At 36.0% G+C, this 17,278-nt stretch overlaps 2 protein-coding genes across 2 annotated transcripts; both read left to right on the top strand.

Annotated features, from left to right (window-relative positions):
- Positions 1–244: 244 nt before the first annotated feature.
- LOC113697672 (IQ domain-containing protein IQM2) lies at positions 245–4,080 on the top strand. Its single transcript, XM_027217307.2, has 8 exons — positions 245–483; positions 1,383–1,814; positions 1,928–2,108; positions 2,202–2,290; positions 2,381–2,471; positions 2,579–2,815; positions 2,937–3,038; positions 3,144–4,080. Exons 2-8 carry the CDS (start codon positions 1,426–1,428, stop codon positions 3,828–3,830), a joined length of 1,776 nt encoding a protein of 591 aa, XP_027073108.1. The 5' UTR covers positions 245–483; positions 1,383–1,425; the 3' UTR covers positions 3,831–4,080.
- Positions 4,081–13,211: 9,131 nt separating this feature from the next.
- Positions 13,212–16,477, top strand: LOC113687947 (G-type lectin S-receptor-like serine/threonine-protein kinase SD3-1). Its single transcript, XM_027205498.2, has one exon. The coding sequence runs from the start codon at positions 13,799–13,801 to the stop codon at positions 16,229–16,231; it is 2,433 nt and encodes an 810-aa protein (XP_027061299.2). The 5' UTR covers positions 13,212–13,798; the 3' UTR covers positions 16,232–16,477.
- Positions 16,478–17,278: the final 801 nt, after the last annotated feature.

Here is a 17,278-nt window from a genome sequence, read left to right as displayed (position 1 = left end):
ATATTAAAATTTTTCCTTAGAAAATAGCAATTGGCTAAAAACTAATGAGCAATTAAAAAACAAAGAAGACTAGAAAATAAAATGACCAAAGTAAAAAAAAAATTCAGACCATAGTACTCGTGAGTATAGGAGAAGTTAATCGATGTCGTCAAAAGTCAATTCCACGTGCCATCTATCTCTCTCTCTCCTTTCTCTCTCTCATATTCTTTCCACGCCCCCTGGCCTGAGCCCACTCCCCCGAGTTTGAGTTGGTTAGTCTGCTCTGTTCTCTGCTTCTCCCTCTCCCTCCCATTCCTGTATAAATACTTCCCAGGAAAGGCCATCCATTGAAACCAAAAAAGCAATACCCAAAAAGGGTTCTTGTCAAATATTATCAATTTCCATCTTTTCATCCCATTATATTCGGACTCTTCAGTTATTCATTGCCCACCGAAAGTTCTTTTTTCATAAATTTTTGGTCCGTTTCCAACCTCTTGTATTCAGGTAAAATCTTCTTCTTTCTGTTCTTATCCCTTTTCCAATCTTTTCTTGCGGAGTTTTCCTGGCTGTGACACGTGGTTTCCCCAATCAAAAATAGTAGTTATCTTTTTGTTTCTGATTTCCTTCCTTCTTTTTATATTTTGTTTCTGCGTGTTTTGGAAAATACCTGGATGAAAATGGTATCTGGGTTCTTTTAATTCTTTGCAAAGATTTTGTCTTTGTTGTATTCGGAGTTTTAGAAATGGGTTTTATCTCATGTGCTCTGTTAGTTCTGTTTTGATGAAATGTTGGCATGTTTAAAGTGCATGTTGTTGGATGAGTGCTGTAATCAATGCACAATTTCATTGGACATTATCTTTTAATAAGATGTTTTTCTTTGCACGGGAAATGCTATTCCAGTTATTGGGTTAGGGAGCATTTTGTTCTGCAATCTTACGAATGGCAGATCTCTTAGTTTCTTCTGGTAATATTTTAGAATTTTGGATTCAACCCTTAAAAGCTGTCAAAAGGCATATCCACGGATGAATAAGTGTGTCCACGAATGCAGATTGTATTCTGCGAAACTGTGACTCAACTTCTTGACCAATTCGTATTCTGTTGTGCAGAAAAAGCTGTTAATACGAAAATGTGCCTTGTGGGCTTTTCTTGTCTTTTTTAGTCCCCTTTTGATCCCCATTTTGTTTAATGTTTGTTTGAATTGGTTCTTGGGAACTGTTTCACAATGTTACTGTTTTTCATTCTAGCTGTTTGCAGTATTTGATGTTGTTCTTGTCTTACTTTTTGACAGCTCATCTTAGGAGGACTTAATTTGCTTTTCTTATTAGTATCCAATTGTTGCTTTTAATGAATTCCTTTTTGCGCAACAGGCAATTGAATATAGTACTAATCGTCCTTCATTACAGGAATCCAGGTGTTTTAAACTGTTAAAAATCCGTCCAAAATTGCATGGGTGTATCATTTTCGTGCCTATTGGCTGCATACTGTGATCTCCAGGATGGACTTGACTCAGTAATTGTGAAATCCATTGGCTTCTCTGGAGATGATGAAAAGAAGACACCAGAGTGGTCTATGGGCATCAGCAGCCAAGATTCTGAATCAAAAGCATTTCTATCACTCGATTATGGAAACTGCCAATCTGTAATTGACACTGAGACTGAAGAGATGGGCAATCAGTCTTTAAAACAAAGTATGGCCACTGTTAAAGTGCCACAATTGCCAATCCTGGATTGCAGCAACCCGAAGCATGAAGCTGCTGTAAAGTTGCAGAAAGTATACAAAAGCTTCCGGACTAGAAGAAAGTTGGCAGATTGTGCTGTTCTAATCGAGAACAGTTGGTATGTACTTCTGTTAGCTTTGAAAGTGTCTGCTCAAAGAAATTGTCTTTTTGTTTTGTTTTGTTTCGTAATGGAGTTCAAACTTATCTGATGCTGTTTCTTGATGTTTGTAGGTGGAAGCTATTAGATTTTGCAGAACTCAAGCATAGTTCAATATCATTCTTTGACCTTGATAAACATGAGAGTGCTATCTCACGCTGGTCAAGAGCAAGAACACGAGCTGCCAAAGTAGGGAAAGGACTGTCAAAGAATGGAAAAGCACAGAAACTTGCATTGCAACATTGGCTTGAGGCGGTAAGTAGAATCAGTTGTTGATTGACAGTTTTTAAACTTTCTCCATTGTGAAGGTTCGCTCATCTGATAATCTTCTTGTCTCTGGTTGAGCAGATTGATCCTCGACATCGTTATGGACACAATCTACATTTCTATTATGTCAAATGGTTTCATTCTCAAAGCAAAGAACCTTTCTTCTACTGGTAATTTTCTTGAAAACAAACATCTTGACTGTTTAGCAATTTTTTGTTTTTTAGTGCATGCTACTAACTATTGAAATTGATTCAACGCAGGCTAGATATCGGAGAAGGAAAAGAGGTTAATCTTGTTGAGAAATGTCCTCGAACAAAACTTCAGCAGCAGTGCATTAAGTATCTTGGCCCGGTATGTTTCATTCATTTGCTCGTCATTTTCAAATAACTTCATCAAAATATGCAAGTTTGATGCCTTCACAGATTTTCTAACTGGTAGTTTTGTTTTCCGTATTACAGATGGAAAGAAAGGCTTATGAAGTTGCAGTGGAAGATGGAAAACTCTTCTATAAGCAAACAGGAGAGTTACTTGACACCTCTGATGAACCTAAGGCTAAATGGATTTTCGTTCTCGGTACCACAAGGACCATGTATGTGGGCAAGAAAAAGAAGGGAACATTTCAGCACTCTAGTTTTCTGGCGGGGGGTGCCGCATTAGCTGCTGGGAGGATAGTTGTTGAGAACGGCATCTTAAAGGTATAGATTATAACTTAGCTTACAGATTGTGAAAACTATCTTTTCTAGACTCTTTAAGTGGTTATATATGGAATTCCCATATTGGATTGGTATTAACGTTCTTTTTGTCAATTTCTTACAGGCTGTCTGGCCTCACAGTGGCCATTATCGGCCAACACCAGAAAATTTTCAAGACTTCATTTCATTTCTGAGGGACAACAATGTGGATCTAACTGATGTCAAGGTACAATTGCGGCTTGTCTCCTTCACTTGTTTTCATTTTTTATCCGTTTTCCTTAAGACAACATAGAAAAAGTTCTGATGCTGATTAATGTCAATGCAATGCCAGCTTGACTCTGTAGATGAAGATGAATCATTTGGAAGGACAACCAGTGGACACCTAAGGAATAACTCCTCTGAAGAGGATCTGGCTGACAAAATTGGCTTGAAGATAGAAGAGAGTGATGTCGTAGACTCGAATTTAGAAAGAAGAATTAACTCCGAGAAAGGATTAAATAAAGCTCCTGCTGAACTCACTCAGTCAAGGCCACTCGACTGCTTTGCTAGTAAATTGACAAATCTTCAGATACCAAGCAAAGACGCTTTAGTAGAGAGGTTCAAGTCTGAAAGCGAACTAGTTCAATTAGATCCCAACAGCTTGCCACCAGAATCCCCCACGGATGGTTATGAAACAGCAGAAGAATCATCTGAATCAGAAAAGCCAAGGCCTAACTTGTCTACTAAAGAGCTTGATGCAACTAAAGAACATTCTGTATCCGAAGACTCTATTCTGAGGATCAGTCCTCATTCAGGATTGAAACCATTCCAATTAGGGAATAAGTTGTCTTGCAAATGGAGTACGGGAGCTGGTCCACGGATAGGCTGTTTAAGGGACTACCCGTCTGAGCTACAATCCCATGCTCTAGAACAAGCTAACTTATCTCCCAGAAGTGCTTGTATCCTGCACAGAACAGGTCATCATAGGAGGCCACAGTCATCTCCATTGTGTAAGAAAGAAGTACATTTCAGTTGCTGATCTATCCACCACACTAGAAGGGCTATAGGATTAGTTGTTCAATCAATCTATTCTTTTGTGTGAATACCAAAATGACCTAGGAATTCTTTGTCATTCTTTTTGTAGGGATTCTTTGACAATTTTTGTTTTTTTTTCCCTACTCAGCCAATGTACACATTTTTGTTCTCGTAGTGTACAGCATACAGGATGAAGTTTGTAAAACTTCCTTGTAATCAGAAGCAAAAAGGAAATTCGATTTCTTCCTTTTCAAGCTTGCAAATGTTCAGTTATTTCTTTTAGCTCAACAAAAACATGAAAAGTACAAACTGTTTCTTTCCCAAAGTATTGCATTAACAATGATGAAATCCTTTTGGATATGATGTTGAAGGTGAGTGACAGAAGATTGTGGGATCCCACAATTCTCCGCGTTCACTGACTATGACCTGGTCCAGTTGCTGGAAACAGACATATTCAATAATCAGAGTCAACTCCTTGAGAAAAGAAAGCTTGATTGGATCTATTCAAAAGGGGCTTGTTGGTTTGATGTGTTGCTGTGCTGTGACTTTGATCTGGGTAGATGCATAAAAATTTACCAAATGCTGTTAGTCTACTTCCTTTGCTGCTACTCCAAGCCTAAGCTAATTCATTTGACATCATGTATTGCTTTGTCGATTCATCAGTTCTTTTTTGTCCAGGACCAACAGTCAGATCTTCATGTTTAAAAAATATTATTGAGAATTATGTCGACAGACCTGATTCTTCCTAGGGGGTCAAAGACAACTGGTCGATACTAAAATATAGTTTGGACAGCAATTTTCCAAAGAAAAATTGTTACATTTCAGTGAACACATTTTTCAATTACCTTTTTATCTTACATATATCAAATCACTACAGTAATTTTTCTATAAAAAAAAAATCCAGAAAAATGCAATCCAAACAAGGCTGAATTCGTTCTTGGTTTGCCAATTAATCAAGCTAAGTACATACTCACTCGACTAGATTAATATAGAACATAGAACTTGCATATGATAAAGGTAAACTATTTATGCTTGCCTTAATAGAAGATTATCCGAGTTCAATTCAATAAATAAACAAGTCAAACTTGAATGCAATTCAAACTTATGAAAATAAATAGGTAAACTAGAATGATAAAATGACTCTTTTTTTGCTTATGAAAATAAACAAATAAGTCAGAATGATAAAGTGTCTCATTTTTTGAGCAAAGGTTAAAGCGTTAGACTCGATTAAAACCATTACGCTCCCATATTTTCCTCCAAATAACGGAAGAAAGAGTTCGAAAAATACATGTATACAATTCAAAATGCAATTGTACACATTTTCACCGACTTAAAATATTTGACAAATTCTCCTCTAATTACAGAAGTTTAAGGTTGTGTTTGGATTGCATTTTCCATAATTTTTCATGAAAAAATTACTGTAGCGATTTGATGTATGTGAGGAAAAAAGGTAATAGAAAAATGTGATCACGGAAAACGACGTAATTTTCCGACGGATCTGCTGAGTTTACAACAACTAACTGCATGTTTATAGTTTAATAATTAGGATAAGTACATGCCTCGGATTGATTCAATTGACAAGTAAATGCCGTTGTGTATAATTTAATTTTCTTGCCAAAATCTTTATATTTGACTAGTAGTCTTTGCATAAGAAATCAAGTTTCAGAAACCGAGTAAGGCCTTATTAAAAATTTCCTTTTCCAAACCGCGTAGGAAATTTGGAGCATAAGCATTCTCCACCGGCATTGATGAGTCTTTGCTTTCAAGAGTTTCCATATGTTAATAACAGGTTCCATGGTTGAAATTAGTCGTAATAATGAAATCAAATGTTGCCTAATAATGCAACTGGAATTAGATTTTTTTTTTCTGTTATTCATGCAACCATAGATAGTTTTAAAATATAAAAAAAAAAATTCTCAGGGTATGATACAATGAAAGAAAAGAATTTTTCTAAAAGCAATTGTGAAAAATATATGACAATTAGACACAAACTTTCAGGCAATTTCATAGTAGTTTCTTTCAAGTCCATGAGTAGGGATTTTTTTTTCTTTGCTTTTATTTTCAAACTAACACATTTTGATAGTCGTAATTGACACTAAAATTGACACCATCTTGAACTATTTGCTTTTCTTTTCCAAATAACATTTTTTTAACGAAAATAATTTTACTATTTTGATTTGAAATATCAATCTATGCATAGCACGAGTCAGAATTCTAGTAATGCTTTATTATAGAATGAATAAGCAGGATTAATCAACTTAAATATGAGTTGCATCGTAGAAGAAACAATACGTTTCTGATATTAGTGACAACTAAGCCTGTAAACAACTCTTTTACCAACTTCTACATCTTATCACAAAACTCGGAGTAGTTGAGGACTTAATAGACCAGGTCAGGTCGTTAACCCAAAATTAGGGCAAGTTAGAGGGTCATAATTACTTGTGGTATACAAAGTTAGAATGCATGCTAGCTAGCTTTTACAATTGCAGGCCTCTCAATTCTTTATTTAACCTAAATGCACGACCATCTCCAATGACTTGAAACTCTACGGATTGTGGAAGGTAAAGAATTCAAATGTGAATTAAATTTAGCATAAATTGGAAGATAACCCCCTTTGTGAAATTCTGTCTGAATTTTTACAAGAAGGATGGCATGGTCACGGCCGATTAAGGAGGCTTTGATTAATCCAGTGGCTAAAATTGAGACTCCTCTTCCTAGATTCTTAAATTCCATCTCTCTTCTGATAGAAAAAAAAATAGAAAAAAATGGTGGCATGGTCATGGATAATTCTCAATCATTTAATTTAAAACAACATAAGGAGTTAATCAACAAGGTCTACTCAACAATAAAAATGTCTAATTGGTGGGTTTTTCTTTCGTAGGAGGGGAAGAACTTGTATTGTTTGTTAATCAACATTTATCAACTTTGGCTTAGGGATAATTGTTAGATATTAATATCTAAAGTTTAAGAAAAGGGGAAAATAAGTTAAATTAATTTACCAGTACATGATAAATCAACTGAACTAAGGTTGGACAACCAGGCATTGCTTTGTTGACAAAACGCTTCATCCAAAACAGACAGACACGAATTCGAGCAATCAAGGGAATAGGTCACGGGTTCGAGTCATCAAAGGGGTTAGTAGAAACCACTATTGATCCTCTTTAGTTAAAAAAAAATGCTGAACTAAGGCTACAATAAGGGGGTCAGTAGGGAACCATTACTGGTAAATAAAAACTAAAGACATGACAAATCACTCAAAATAGATAAATCACTCGAATAGATAATAAAGATACGAGAGACCTACTTGTTATTTCACTAATAATAAAAAATTATAAAAAAATATATATAGGATCAAACTGGTTCATTAAGACATCAAAAAATATATAGAGTTATTTGGCTTGATTGGACAGTCCCATTAAGTGATTCAAGTTTAACTGAGTCGAACTTTGACTGAACTAATTGACGAGCGCTCATGAACCGGCATAATTCATTTGCAACCCTAATTTGAACATACTTTCTTGTAACTACAAAACATCCTAAGCTTTACAAATGGCTGTGGACGTTGAGAACTTGAAACTACAAACAAAATCTATTGTAGCGAATTTTATATTATTGAACATGAAAAAACACTGGAGGTACATGACAGCCATGCTACATGTAAAGTGAGAGATCATTAATTGTTCAAATAAGAGCTTAGTGATGTAAAGTTCTGAATGCCAAGTGGGGAAATTTTATATTGTGGATCTCAAATTCCAAACATAGAGTTGCCAAAAGTACAGACAAGAGTAGCATTGGAATCTAATCTACACTCTCATGGGTTGTTTTGTTCAACTAAATTCTAGGTTCAAGAGATGTATTTGCATGAAGAGTAGACTTTTGGATTTGGGACGCAAAATAATGTTCCAACATTTCTAGTACAAATAGAACAGGTTGAAGTTGTAGATTCGAATATTGTCATGGAGATCCAGAGCAACGCAACTTTTCAGAAGTTGTACACTAACGTTGAAGATCAGGACATTATCTGCAGGAGATCGTCAACTTACATGAGCTTAACTGATTCTTGTGTTCAGTTCATGAATTCTCTCCTATCATGGAGATTCTAGTAAAGGGTTATTCTTATTCCAGACAAAAGCTGCAGCAGCTCAGTTCTGCAACATTTTTTTTTTTTTTAAATCTTTCTGTTGCTTCAGTTCCAAAATAATGAGATGAATCATGGGCTTACATTTTTCAATGGTACTTTGTAGTATAAATTATACTTTTAACACGTTAACATTAATCTGAATCAAATCTTCTGGATACAATCTCAAGCCGCCGTCCGCTAAGGGCTGTGGTTTATTTTTGAACTACTTCACAACTAAATATTCTGCTTATACTTTTTCTTGTGCAATTCTACACATTGTCCCTTTTTCCCCAAGGGCAATGTTCAAGAACTAGCAAATTATACAGTTATCACTTTTTAAAATTAATGTTGCTAATTTCAGAAGAGGAAAACTTTCTTTTTTGTCTAGTTTTTGAGGGTGAAAAACAAAAACATTTTGGATTTTCTTTGCTTCCTTTGAATCATGGTTAGGCTTGGTAGGACCAGTAAAATTAAGAGGGCTTTCTATAAAATTGAGATGGCTTTTGTGGTTCATGGTTCATGACTACACAACCACCACATCAATAATGGTGATGCTGAACATACTTTCCAATTAAATTCACATTTCTGTATATGAACTTGTGAGCATAATATCTGTGGCCTACTTAACAGTAGCTGGCATGCTAGATCCATTGCACCTGTTACATAACTCATCTATTCTGCTTCTTCTTTCTTGTCTTTTTGGGAAATTTTGGTTCAATTCACTTTGCTCTTTGAAGAATCCACTTTTGATATTGTGCACATTGTTCTTTCATTGTCGTTGTAATCTTGTTCATCAATCATTCATTTCTTGGAATATTGAAAGTTTGATAGTAGTTACATTTAGGATTAATTTTACCTACACTGATAATGTATACATTATCATATTTAAATGAATGATTAAATTTTGCCTCATTAAATGAATGATTGAATTTAAACTCTAAATTTTACGCACTTAATATATATATATATTTATATATATGGTTAATATAAGAAAATTTTTATCAATTCAGTTATGCATCTAAAGAATACTAAAAGGTATGGATATTGGGTAGGGGCTGACTTAGTAACCAATTGGCCCAATTCCATCCTAAGTTGAGAGGACTGTGGATTGAAAAAGTAACGTTATTGTTAATTGGGCTGGAAGGGAATATCCTATTGATTGCTTGGGTAAGGATGCACCAAAGCCTAGCCAAATAAAAACGTTTTGGGCCGAACATTTTCAATTTTCAAATTTTTTTTTTTTGGCTACGTTGCATGAAATTACATGTATAAATTTACAAATCTTGTGTTATCTTAGTCTTGCCTCTTTCAGCGGATAAGCAGATTATACCTTGTGGACGTTTTCAAAATACTAAGTAGCACTAACCATTTAACAAAACTATACCACTAAAGTATCAATAGATGAGAAAATAACCCCGCCTTCTTGTTCTATTAGCATTTTGTTTGGGCAGAAATATTGCAATTTCCACTCTAGTTGCTTAGTGATGATGATTAGCATTACGTCCTTAAGATGGTGGTTTATCACGGTAACTCGAACAGGAAAATATTCTCCTCAAATAAAAGAACTTTATAGGGGAAGGGTTGGCTCGGAGGGTAAGATAGGAAGGATTGTAAATAGGAGTTCTTAGACTGAAGGAAAAAAAATAAAATATTTAAAAAAAGAAACTTTACACAATGGATTATTTGCAATTTTCATCTCCTTTAATGTCTTAATGGACCATTTAGGAGGCCAGTCAAAAGTCCAAGCAACAAAAAGCTTAAAGTGGCTAACTACTAAATGGGCTTTTGTGTTTTCTCAAAAACCACAAAGAAAACTTTTTTTTTGTTTTGTTTTACCAGAAAGAAAACCATAGGTATCTCAAGGGAATCCATCAAAGGCACCTAATAGTTTTTTTTTTTTTTTTTTAAATAAGGCACCTAATAGATTGAAGATAGATTCCAGGGTGACACAAAAACCAAAAAGAAATGTGAAGATATGAACATCTTCTTTGTAACGTGTTCTTTTTAAGAATGGAATGTCCTTTTTAAGGCTGGTAGAACTTGTTATATAATCAAGTAAACTAGACAAAAAGTGTTGAGAGATTTCTAATTAGTAGCAAATTACTTAAAATGCAAATGCAAACCCTATTATTTGGATTGGATTATTGAATTTATACGTTCATTGATACACCTATTACTTTCTTTGAATGGTAAATATCAGTATTACTATATGTCTATGTCAGATTGAATGCATTAAAGTCCAATGATTATGCAAATTCACAAGTACTCTTACGAAGGAGAAGGAGAGAAAATGCATTCTGTCACTCTGATGATTTTTGTCAAGGCTTACAAGGAAAAGTTATCTTGACCTATGAAATGCATAATCCTGCTTACAAGTGAAGAAAATAAATTGATTTAAGAAGGGTAATTTTTGATAATTTCTTATAAAAAATTACTCGTATAGCATAAAAATTTGAGCTCTCGAGTTAACATCAACATGAAATTCTTGTTTTCCTCAAAAAAAAAAAAATATTCCCTCTGTCCCATTTTGATAGTCCTAATTTTTTTCACACAGTTTTAGAAAAAGTAGTTAACTTTTTTGGAAAAATAAATTTAGATTGTTATTTTTCTAAAATACCCTTACATTAAATAAATTTGGCTTTTCATATATCAATATGTTTTGAAAAATCTAAATGCATTAAATGGGATAAGTTATATTTAATATTAACAATCTATATTAAATAAGGTAATTTATAGTAATAACAACTTACATTAAATAAGGATATTTTAGAGAAATTAAAAGACAACTACATTGTTCAATTGAAAAGTGGATCATAATTTGGGATAGATGAAAAAGAAAAATAAAACTATTAAAATAGGACGGAGAGAGCAGAAAGAGGGAGAGAGAGAAGAAACAACAGGGAGTTCGAAAGGGAACAGAACAGGGCACACAGACATTAAAAATGTGGATTTTGGAATGTGAAAGATGAGAGTAGTAATTGGTCTGGTGGCTCCTCTCGTACAAAATGCTACAGAATACAGCTAAGGAAAGCCGTGGTTGTGTTATAATATTGGGACCTCAGCTTTGGATGGTGGGAACGGAGCGGAGTGGTCTCGACTCTCGACACGCAAGCGTGGACCTTTGTCTGTTTGCATGCAAACGAGTCCCCAGAAGATCTAACATTTTCTGCACAAATCTCAAAAGTGAAGCCTACTGTTCCACCCCCCCCCCCCCCCCCCCCCCCCCCCCCCCCCCTCGCCCCCTGCCATTTCATTCTGCCTGTTTCTTTCTTTCAGCATTTTTTTTTTTTCTTTTTGGGGTTTCATTTTTCAACAACTTCCTTGTTTCCACCTTCCAAGGTATACAAGCTTTCCTTTCCTGGTTTGCTCAGCCTAACTACTAATCCGGTAACTTTTTCTTTTTTGTATTATTTATTTTTTCTTTTGCTTAGGGACTTGGGTAGCCAGTTATTTGCAACAAGGGCAATGTTTTTTAAAATTGGACCGGACCGATCGGTTGAACCGTGAACCAGCCATGCTTTCGGTCCGATTCAATTAAAAAATGGAAAAATTAATTGAACCGGTAAAAATTGGAAGGTTCAACAACTTTTTATTTTCTAAAATAAATATTTTAGTTTTATTCATAATTCTTAATACTAAAATGAATTAAAAAATTATTAAATCTATGAACCGTGGTCGAATCAGTTGAACCAATCGAGTCGTGAATCGGAAGGTTTTCCTGTTCACTCTCCCATCCGAATTTAAAAACATTGACAAGGGATAGCCACGGTTGTCAGAAAGAGACAAGGGCAATCGTCCCAAACAATCTACAGTCCGAATTTAGTCGTCAGTGTAGATTTTGAAGATGTATGACTCAGTTCATGTAATTTTGACGTAATTGACGTGTACAATCCTATATAAACGATAGTTGATTATAACATGACTATTATAAAACTGTACAACTAATTTTGTGACGAATTACAACCTACTTGAAAAGTATTGCACCATGTATACATGATTGCATTGACAATTATTTGTACCCCGCTATCCTTACTTCTTCAACATAGTAGACTGGGATTACTTCTTCAACATAAGGTGTTGCAGCATTATTAAGTGTTGCATTATTGTGAAACTTGGAAAGCTTGCTATCAAGTGTTATGCTTAATAGACGGGTTTTGTATTGCTTTTGTGCAATAACCTACCTCACGGTTGTTATGTCAACTGGTGAATTATTATCAATCATGTTGCTGCTTTAAACAAGCTGTGTCCTCCATATAGACGTAGACAATAACATCACTCAATATCTTATCATTTTAGCTATTCCAAAATTTTGAAATTTGAAATGTGAAATTAATACATCCTCTTCCCACATTTTGTCTGATATTGCACTTGCTATACACAAACATTCGTATTACCTCAAGAAATGAACAAATTCCTCTGCACTTGTTCCTAAACTCTGAAAAAGATCAAGAGAAACCAATACTTGTTCCTAATCAAATATTAGTTTACAGAAACCAACTATTCCTAGAATAGTTGGCCACTAAAAGAGCATTAGAGCTCTACTTGAGTGTTGATTTGCATTCTAAAAAATCCAAACTTCTCTGAAAAGTTCGCCACGCACCTGTTTGGGTTGATAGTGATTTAATCCCCTCTAAGTTCCTCTTGGATCTCTTTAGATCCCTCCCTCTCTCTGGTATAGAGTAGGAATATGTCTGCAATAAATTCTATTGTGTCCAAAAAAAAGAAAAAAAGTATTAGCTTACAAAAAAAGGTAAGAAAAAAATAGTATTTTAAAAAATTTAAATATTTTTAGTTAATTTGGTTTCATTCCCCTTCATTTTTGCCCATTTTTAAGCGGAAACAATAATTCAACAAAACAACTAGATCTTTTTCTTCTGTATTCATTCTTTTCCCTTCAGAAAGTTAACCCAAACAACAAAAATCAAATCTCTCGAATTCCTCTCTTTCCTTTTCCCTCGCGTTCCCCGGTTCGAAACGGTGCCTTGATTGCTAGTGGTTGTTTTTGCTTGTCAAACCCAAGGGCATAAGCTCAGTTCATGCAGTAGTGTATTTCTCTTTTGCTCCTTAATTTTGACATCAGCCTTAAATTCTAAAGAGATATACCGAAATGTAGGAGTGCTACCAATCAATTTTCCAGCTCTGAAACTATGTATTACTATCAATTTCCCTTCTGTTCTTGAATTTCCTACATTCTTTTTTTGGGGCCAGGTTGTGCTTGGCTGGAGCATTTGCTGATTCTATTTATGAAAGTTTTGACGAGTTAAAACCGTGGGTCCAAACATTTACTCCTGTTGACATGCAACATTCCATCATTGCACATCTTGACCCCAAGAATAAGGAAAGGCATAAACATTACCAAAATGAGAGGGAGGGAAAAGGGAAAAGAAAAGCAGAGAATAAAACAGTCAGTAATTAGTAATCCAAGAAAATGTTTGAATCGGCCTAATCCAAAAAAGACAGACGCCTCGAGTTACAAAAGTGAGAGCAAAAGTTCTCTACTTTTGAGCATAAGATACTAGAATAGTGCTTCCAAAAAGCGGCGAGTGCTGTACTTTTAGGTAGTGGGATATTGAGAATAAGGCAATCAGAATCTTGTTACCTGAAAAGATGCTAACTGGTCACAGTTGAATCTTTGTTTCTTTGTTTGTTACAATTCTTGCTCCAACAAAGATTCATTTCAGTTGCTCTCTCTTTTACGGAGAAAAGGCCAACGCACTTGAGACACTTTTTATCCTTCATATCCACCTCAGAAGTTGTTTCAAACATACCTCATCCGTTTATTTCTAGTGTTACTTTGCTCTGTTGAAACAAGCTCCTGTACCCTGAATTTTCAGCTTTTTCTTGCAGTTGAAATGTTTCTTTCTGCTGTGGCAATCAAACATTTTTCAGGTAAGAGCAATTTAAACTGTTTTTATGGATGGTTTAGTACTGTTTCAGTTGTAGTAGTAGTGCTGTACTTGTGTTCTGCTTTAAATGTGCTTTGTGATGATTTTACCATGGTTTCCGTCCCTCTTGGTTTTGAGATTAATGGGATGGACCAGAGCAAGAACTGGGTGTCTGAAAATAGGGTTTTTGCATTTGGATTCTTGGAAAAGGATGGCGATGATGATCTTGATAGCTACGCAGTTGGCATTAGGTATAACTTAGGAAATATAACTGTAAATTTGCCTGTTTGGACTGTTGGTGGGGGCATTAAAGTTTCTAGAAACTCCAGCATTAGGCTTGACATGGATGGCAGACTAGTTTTAGTTCAATACCCTAATGGAAATCCTGTATGGAGTAGTAATACCTCCACTTTGGGTGTTGCAAAAGCTAGTCTTTTGAACAATGGAAATTTGGTTCTTTTGGATAGTAAAGATAAGGTGTTGTGGGAAAGTTTTGGTAGTCCAACAAATACTTTACTTCCTGGTCAGTCTCTCTGTTATCCTCAAAATCTTAGAGCCCTTTCAAAAAAATCAACATTAAGTTACTATAGTTTGGTAATTAGCAAATTTGGTGAGCTAGCACTAGTTTGGGAGCATAATGTGACCTACTGGAGGAGCCAGTTAAGCTCCTCTGTGATTGTAAAGGAAGCAAGATTTGGTGCTAATGGAGTTTTGGGGCTGTCTGATAACAATGACAAAGTTTTCTGGTCTGTATCAAGTAAGGATTTTGGAGACCTTTCAGTTACTTTGAGACACCTTACTATCGACCAAGATGGCAACTTGAGAATTTACTCCTGGGACAATGTGAACGAGTGGAAAGTAGGATGGCAAGCAGTGGGGGATCAGTGCAGTGTGTTTGGTTCTTGCGGTTTGTATAGTGTCTGTAAATATAATTCTTCTGGCCCTGTTTGTGGTTGCCTGTATTCTGGATCCTCTGAAGGTGGAACCACTTCTGCTGTAGTTGATTCAAGTGGTTCAGGGTGCCAAAAAATGGTGGATTTGGGGAACTGTAGAATGCATCCCAGCATGGTTGTTATAAAACAAACAGTTCTTTATGGCCTTTATCCAACAAATGATGTTAACCTGTTTTTGAGCCAGAATGATTGCAAGAGCTACTGCTCAAATGATTCCACCTGCATTGCAGCTACATCGATGAATGATGGTTCAGGACGCTGCACTGTCAAAAGAACAAGCTTTATTAGTGGTTATAGCTCTCCTTCTGCTCCTTCAACTTCATTTTTGAAGGTTTGTTCTGTTCCACAAGCAGTTGCGGCTCAAGGTGTGAACCCCCATGATGATGAAGGATTAGTTTATTCGCCAATTGGCAGAAACAAAGCTGGTAGAGGAAACATCAGGGTGTTCATTGGGGCAATAGCACTGATCGTTTTTATAACAGTCTCAATTGTTGTTGGCACGGAGATGTTTGCGTTTTGGCTTTTGCGCCGGAGAGGACAACTTAAAGCTCAAACACGTATTCCGTTTGGAAAGGATGCTCAAATGAACCCACATTACAGTGCTCTCGTCAGACTTAATTTTGAAGAGATAAGGGAACTGACTGACAACTTTGCAACTCCACTTGGTCCTTCTCATTTCAAAGGTACCCTTCTGAACAAAACAGTCATAGTTGCTAAAATGTTGAATGATGTTGCTGTTCCTGAGAAGGAATTTCGAGTTGCAGTTTCTACCTTGGGTGGGACACACCATCGAAACTTAGTAGCCATAAAAGGTTTCTGCTTTGAACCAAAACATAAACTGCTTCTGTACGAATATGTTACCAATGGATCACTGGATCAATGGTTGTTCAGCTCTGAGGAGGATGAAAACAGAAGGATTTGGGAACAAAGACTGAATATTGCTGTTGGAATTGCACGTGCTATTGCTTACCTCCACACGGAGTGTCAACAATGCATCACTCATGGGAACCTGAAGCTAGAGAACGTCTGTCTTGATGAAAATCTTGTCCCTAAGTTGACAGATTTTGGATTAAGGACTTTACTCTTCAAGGAAGCAGCATCTTCTTCGGAAACGCCATCAGAGAAGGACATATACATGCTTGGACAACTATTGTTGCAGATTGTTACCTGCAAAAGGGTTGTGAATGGGAAGAATTTGCAGCAAGTGCTTGATGAGTTGTCTCAAGAACAAAATTTTGGTGACATTGATGATCTCAAAGCAGTGGAAAGAGTGGTGAAAATTGCAATGTGGTGTATGCAAATTCAGCCATATTTGAGACCTTCCATAGGCGAAGTAGTTAAGGTACTGGAAGGCACGCTTTCAGTTGACGGACCCCCATCAGGTTTTGTGTTTAAGCATGACAACATGGATCATGGTGAAACTGCAGTAGAGGGAGAAGAATTCTAGAGAAAGCTACCTCGAGCTTAATAGGAAGGCAATCCTAACTGTATGTGGTTCTAACCTCCATGTTTTTTAGCTAGAGTTTATCCTTCTATGTGAGTTCGAAATTTTGCTAATGAACCCCAGAAGGTAACTTTACCAATGCTTTGTAGCCTTGGAATTTCCATGATAGAGTCCAAATTTGTAATTTAATTCCGTGAACTATGCGTATCAGTTATATGTCAACACTAGAATATGTAGTGTATTTTATCACACGCGATGACTGCTTTTGGTTGAATACACGCTTAACTCACAAGGAAATATACGGTATCTCTCAATGTTTTAGATGGATTCCTTCTCCTGAATTACCATACCGGCATTTTACACGTTGATTTGCCCTAAATGAGGCCGCTGAATGGATGTCAAAGCTATTAGGCTTTCCATGTTCAGCTTTAGCATTTAGAGAAGTGTTTCATGCTGAGATATTCATACAAGTGAGTTTGAGCATAGCCCTAAAGACACAGTGTCTTTGGTCATTTCTTATAGTTCTGTGCATCATTTTTCCTTTCAGTTTTATGTGCTGAAGAAACAGTCTTGGTCACAGGAACAGCACGCATTGGTTGCCATGCATTGCTACTAAATGGCTGATCATAATTCATTCCATGATCTATTCAACTAGCTAAAGGATCTCTAGTTAAGCATCCTTTTAAGGAATAATAGACGACTCCACAGGTCGATTGATCACAGGTTGTAGCATCTGATAAATGAATTGTAGGAGCCACCTTCCAATTTGTTTGTGTTCTAGGACAGATTAATTGTTGTTGCTCCACAATCCACACCCTCATCACCTTACACCACACATATTGGATTTGATCAATCCCTTTAAATCTGCCAAGGATGATATATCCACCAAAATTAAATATGACAGAGACACCTCACTATCAATGTTTGAGCATCTTTGTGATCTGCATTCTACAATGGTCAAAATTCTGCTCTACCTGATCCTTCCCTCAGCAAATGCTATCATGCTATGGTTTCATTGACTACCGGACATCTTAAATTTCTTTGCCACTT

The sequence above is a fragment of the Coffea arabica genome, chromosome 1e (genome assembly GCF_036785885.1).
Source record: "Coffea arabica cultivar ET-39 chromosome 1e, Coffea Arabica ET-39 HiFi, whole genome shotgun sequence".
In the NCBI taxonomy this organism is placed as follows: domain Eukaryota; kingdom Viridiplantae; phylum Streptophyta; class Magnoliopsida; order Gentianales; family Rubiaceae; genus Coffea; species Coffea arabica.
This window is presented reverse-complemented; position numbering and strand designations above follow the sequence as displayed.